This window comes from Camelus ferus, chromosome 21 (assembly GCF_009834535.1).
Source record: "Camelus ferus isolate YT-003-E chromosome 21, BCGSAC_Cfer_1.0, whole genome shotgun sequence".
NCBI lineage: Eukaryota > Metazoa > Chordata > Mammalia > Artiodactyla > Camelidae > Camelus > Camelus ferus.
In genome coordinates, this window is record NC_045716.1 from 18,925,533 (window position 1) to 18,931,532 (window position 6,000).

Genomic DNA, 6,000 nt, shown 5'->3' on the forward strand with positions numbered 1-6,000 from the left:
ATCTTTCTGAGAAGTGGCAAAGCGAGCTAATTTTCATGGTTCATCCCTTAGGTATCTCCCAGCCACTGGCGGACCGCAAGTCGTGTGGTTGGCCATTTGCCCAGGGACTAATGAGATAACCTCCACCTGCTGCACTTTACAAGAACAGGCAGGGAGCCACAGTTGCTCCTTCTAGAAACTTGGCCCAGTGGCCTTGCAACTTGGAAACTGTGAAGTAGCAGACAGAGCATGAAGGCTGGGCTCAGGATACCTGGGTTCAAATCCACCTGGTGGTTTACTGGCTGTGCAGTCTTGGACAGGACCCTTGAATTCTATAAACCTCAATTTCTTCATCTGAAATGCCCGTCTCATGAGGTGTTGTGAGGACCCCCCGGGATAGTGCAGGAGAAGGCATTTTGTAGACAAGGAAGCGCTCTGCAAACGCTGATTGGTTTTATGTCCACGCATTACTAGCCATCTTGCCCTCCCTTAGAAGGAGTCAGGAAGGGGTAGGGAGATATCTGTTTCTCTGCAAGTCTGGGGCAACGGGAGCTGTTCTCTAAGGCCCTTTCTTCCTGGCAGGCTCGAGAGGCAGAGTTTGAGGCTGAACAGGAGAGAATCCGGAGGGAGAAGGAGAAGGAGATTGCCCGCCTGAGGGCCTTGCAGGAGAAGGCCCAGGACTACCAGGCCGAGCAGGTACCTATTTGGTGTCTCTCCCCTTGGCCTCTCCCAACCCCTTAACTACTCCTTTACCAGCCCATAAAATGGCCACGAGGGTAGGGATATGGAAGAGAGGGTGCAAGTTCTCTCAACTTCAGGGGTCTGAGGATGGAGGGGCAAGCCTGCTCCCAGTGCCCGTGGCAGCAGGGCTCAAACACTGCATTCCTGCACATGGTCCAAGAGAACCACAGAAAGAACTTTCAACCTTAGCAAACCATTGAAAGGTGTCACCGGAGGAAACTGTGGGATCTCCACCATTAGCAGTTTTTAAATTAGAAGCAGTCTCAAGACCACCTGGAGGTGTCTGAGGTATAGGGAAAGAAAGGAGGGATGAGCGAGCTGGGATGGGGGGTGGCGGGGAGACTAGATGACCCCCTTGGGGGTATCTCCTGACCTGAAAGTTCTGAGACAGGATTCTGTTTATTCTTTCCTAGAATGACCTTGCAGCTAGAGAAATTCACGGGGCTTCTCAAAGCAGGCTGTGTCCAAGTTTGAAGTGGGTGTCTTCCTAAAGGGACCTGAGGTTATTTTGCACCCTCCCTGGTCTCCCCACCCTCCCTTTTCCAGGATGCCTTGCGGGCCAAGCGCAACCAGGAGGTTGCAGACAGAGAGTGGCGCAGAAAGGAGAAGGAAAACGCGCAGAAGAAGATGGAAACGGAGGCCAAACTGCGGAAGAGCCGGCTGGAGCAGGTGGCCTTCAAGGAGCACGCCTTGGCCGTCCAGGTGCAACGGGACCGGGATGAGTTCGAGAGGATTCTTCGGTAGGAGGGGCTGGGAACCTTGGCTTGCTTTCTTGGTGCTGTGATTGGGATGGTCATACTGCGAGGGGAGGAGCTTCCTGGCTCGGACACAGACAGACACACACCCATCTTGATGGGCTGAGGGGTCATTCTACTTGATGGCTGACTGAACTATTTCAAAGACATTTGAGCCAAGAATTTTATTCAAGAATTGGAAAATAGCACCTGGAGTGTGCAAGAAACTGGGGATTTGGGGGATTATTTATCCGGCAGCATCGGAGGTGTAACTAAAGGTATCAGTCTGGTCCCTTCTGCCCTCCGCTGCTCCCACGTTCCCTTGTGAGTCTGGGCTGAAACTGCAGCAGGGGAAGTTGAGGAGAGATGGAGAGAAGATCTTCAGACACTAAGGGTTGTGAGTCATTGGAGCAGGGCTCTGAGTGAGGTCTTTGCCATTCATTTGACAAATATGTATGAAGCACATGAATTGAAGGCTCTGGCTGGATACAATGGGAGATAGTCGAGATGAATAAAACCCCGTTCTTGCCCCTTCTTATAGGAAGGATGTCAGAGTCTCATATTTGGATGGACCTCACCTATACATATCCATCTTTCCTGTCCTGCCAGCTTTTTATCCTTGTATTTTTGTTCTCTCTGTTTGCGCAGTGATAATTCCGACACATAAGTGGAAGCTGAGTGTTCACATTTCTCACTCTCTCTGTCTCCCTCCTCCTCCCCCAAAGCAGTCTGCAGGCTCAGCTGCTCAACTCTCTACCAGTCAAATCTGCCACCACCAGACCTGGCCCCTGGGGTGTTCTCCTGGCTCTAATCTGTTCTGGCCTAACTGGAAACAACTCTTTTCTTGTTCTGGTCCAGACTCTATAAGATCAGAGTTTTTTCTTATTTTATTTTATTTTATTTTATTTTATTTTATTTTATTTTATTTTATTTTATTTTATTTTATTTTTGAGGAGGAGTATGATTAGGTTTTATTAATTAATTTTTTTTTTTTACTAATTTAATGGAGGTACTGGGAATTGAACCCAGGACCTCATTCATGCTAGGCACATGCTCTACCACTGAGCACTCCCCTCTCCTCCAGTCTAAGATCAGAATTTTTAAAAAAGGAAACAAGCCAAACAAAAATTAAATTGGGGGAGGGGGATACAGAACTTATGCTCAGATAAGTAAAGCTCTCTTGGTCTACATGTCCTTATTCTTGGTACTGCCCCTGTTAGTTGCATGCCAGGCAAGGCCCCTGGTCCCTGGGCAGAGGCAGAGCAGATCTATAGGAATCTCCGTCCTTGTCAGAGCCAACTTCCTCGTCTTTTACTGGGCTGTGGGTCCCTAGCCTCCTCCTACTGCCTGCGATGCCCTGTGGTTCTGTAGCTTTCCCTGCCCATCAAGGGTCACGTCATGGTCCGTGGATACCTGGTGAGGAGGGTAGCTTCCTTAATGAGCCCAGAGATTCTGCCCCAGGGCTCCAGATTGCCTTCCAGATGTCTGCCCTCCCCGCCTCTATGCCCTGGGCATCTGAGCTGCCCTTAGCAATCGCTAGCAAATGTTAATGGAAAGAAATGAAATCCCGACTCCTGCCACTGACCTATTTGTCCCTTCTTTGCTTTGCTTGCCTGAAGCATAGGCACTAGTCAGCTGTCAAACCTAGCCCAGCCCTTTGGAAAAGTTCAATTTCGCCTGTTGTTCTAGGTTAGCCTCTGAACCTGGTGTCACCAGGGCCACGTGACCGCTGTGGTGGGTGTCTTCCAGGGCTAGGAGCATCTCTGCCTTGGCCAGCAACCCAACTTTTCCTACTTCAACAGCATGGTTTCCTCTATGTCTATATATGGACTTCCTGCTTCTGGACAGAGGGACGCCTTTAACGTCAGCATGCTGACTAAGCAGAGATAGCTGACCTACCCTACACAGAGGTTCTTAGAAATGCCTGGGAGCTTTCCAAAAGTGCTCATGCCCAGGCTCCACCTCCACAGAGTCGCATTTAACTGGTCTGGGGAGGGGGCCTGGGCATCAGGAGTTTTTGAACGCTCCTTGATGACTGTCCTGCAGCCAGGCTTCAGATCTCAGCTCTAAGACCAGGCTCTTCCCCATTCAGATTTTCCACTGGCTGCCACCCCAGGGGCTCCCTGGGGACACATACAGGTCCCCCATATCCACCCTGTTTCACAGAATGTGAAACAATAGAAAACTGTTCTCTATTTAGGGAAATACTGACAAGGCAAGGATGAGACTGCCTATTGTCACATGTGTCTGGGCAGGTGTCTGAGCGGTGGGGATTTGCTGTCTAAACACAGAGGGGCAAGGAAGTCAGCAGTTTTCTTCTGATAAACTGGGAAGGCTCTGTAGAAGGTATCGAATTTTAGGAGGTGCTTGTATGGTGTAAAAGAATTGCTGGGAGCTGAGGGGCACCCCATGCCCCTAGGCAGGGTGGAGCATGGAAATGGCTAGAGGGGAAGGAGTAAGTGAAGTTTTTGGTTGGGGTGTGAGGGACCCCAAGGGAGGAGAGTATGTGAGATCCTGGCCTAAGATGATCTTACATTTTGTTTTTGTTTTAAAAAATTTTGGGTTTTATTTTTAGGGGCGTGTAATTAGGTTTATTTATTTAATTATTATTAGTGGAGGTACTGGGGATTGAACCCAGGACCTTGTGAATGCTAAGCACACACTCTACCACTGAGCTTTAGCCTCCCCCTCTGTTTTTGCGTTTGATTACATTGAGAAAGATGTCAGCTCAAGTTGGCTTATGGGACTGCATTTCCTCTGAGATGTGAATACATTGCACATGAGTTTTTCGGGGCGTATCTGGTCGACATTAGCCATTTCCCTCCTGATGTCAGGCTTCGTGAAGTTTTCTTGTGGAAGAAACGCCTAAGAGGAATTTGGAGAGTTGGAACCAAGTTAAGGGAGCCAACAGATAACAGGCCAAGTTCCTTCTCCTTCCAGTAACTAAAGGAGAGCCAGCAGGACAGCTTTCCCACTTCTTTGAACTTGTTAAGCATCCCTTTTGTTGGTTTGGTTAATGTCATTATTCTTGTTAGTGGGAAGGAAGGAGGGAAGGGAGAGGGAAAGAAAGATACCTTAGAACTAGCTGGAGAGGAGTCATGCATTGCTACAGGAGAGAAGAGGAGGAATGACAGCTTCCAGTGGGCAAAATCCTGAGTGTCGGGCCAGTGACAAAATTTGCAGGGCCCAGTGGAAAATGAGAATGTAGAGCCCTTTGTTCAAAAATTAAGAATTTCAAAACAGTGACAGCAGAGTGTTAAGCCAAGCATGGGGTGCTTCTCAGAATGACTATGACAGAGTCGCATGCCCGGGGAGCCGGGCTTGGCTGGGTGGGAGGATTGGCGCACACGTGGAGGCGGCCTTTGGGGCTGATCTCTGAGCCACAGAAGAAGAGGGCCATGGTCTCTGAAGCGTGTCCCCTGAAGGAGCTTTTCCTGGGCTGGGCTGGCTCAGCCTAGCCCCTTTGACAACCCGACAACCCGTGTCCTCCTCCAGGGCTCAGAGAGAGCAGATTGAAAAGGAGCAGCTGGAGGAGGAGAAAAAGGCCACGGGGCGTTTGCAGCATGCCAACGAGCTCCGGCGCCAGGTGCGGGAGAACCAGCAGCGGCAGGTGCAGGACCGGATCGCCACCTTCGAGGAGGGCCGGCGCCTCAAAGAGGAGGCCCAGAAGTGGCGTGAGCGCATTGAAGACATCAAGAAGAAAAAGCTGGAGGAGCTGAGGTGCGCCGGGACCCCTGGAATCCCTTCCTCCCCAGCTCATGTCCCCTTCTCCAGCTAGGTGGCAGGGCAGGTGTGGGACTCCGGGGATGAAGGGATGGTGACAGAGGCACAGCCCTCTCCTGACTCAGGGCTCACATGGGCTGTTTCTGAAGGGGCTTCCAACAGGTCTTCCTGGCTCTCTGGGACCTCCTTGGCTGGAGCATTGAGAGGAATGTGTTTGGGGGTGGATTGTGGGACCAGGGTTGGGGGTACAGGCCCCCGGGTCACCATCCGCATCCCCACGCCCACCCCGACACCTACCCTGTGTCTCCCCTGCAGAGCCACCGGCCTTCCTGAGAAGTACTGCATCGAAGCTGAGCGCAAAGCTAACATCCCAGCAGCCACCTCCGTGAACTGAGGGCACCTCTGGCCCCTCGGGGTGCCTTCAGGGGGCAGGATCCTCCCAGTCTCTTGATGTCCATGACCACAGCTAATCTAGACATTTCTAAGTTAGAGATTAAATCTATTCTACTTCTCTAAAGAACAGTCCAGCTTTCTTGCAGTGGGGATGTGGCTGCCACAGGGTACTGAATGTGGTGCAAAATAGGTTATGAGAGCCCCGGGCTGTGGGCAGTGTGATGCTCAAAGGCAAGGAATAGAAGGATACTCTCTCATGATTGTCCCTTCTAAGCCAGGTGGTCCTTTTGTCCTGCTGTCTCTTGGCTTTTCTGTGGCCCTCTGGGATGCTGTCATTTCCATTTTCAGCACATTCTCATCTCTGTGTCCACTCCACGCCCAGCTCGGAGGCATTTCAGGGCAAGGAGCTAGAGATGCTCTCTCAGGGAGG

At 51.0% G+C, this 6,000-nt stretch overlaps 1 protein-coding gene across 2 annotated transcripts in view; it reads left to right on the forward strand.

The window, feature by feature from the left end:
* Window positions 1-5,694, forward strand: part of CFAP45 (cilia and flagella associated protein 45) — a 39,214-nt gene extending 33,520 nt beyond the window's left edge. For both annotated transcript variants that reach the window (XM_032463945.1, XM_032463944.1), the window contains exons 9-12: window positions 562-675; window positions 1,267-1,460; window positions 4,950-5,174; window positions 5,493-5,694. In XM_032463945.1, the coding sequence (XP_032319836.1) occupies window positions 562-675; window positions 1,267-1,460; window positions 4,950-5,174; window positions 5,493-5,571 (612 nt within the window). In that variant the 3' untranslated portion in view covers window positions 5,572-5,694. The remainder of the gene's footprint in view (window positions 1-561; window positions 676-1,266; window positions 1,461-4,949; window positions 5,175-5,492) is intronic.
* The last annotated feature ends 306 nt before the right edge of the window (window positions 5,695-6,000 follow it).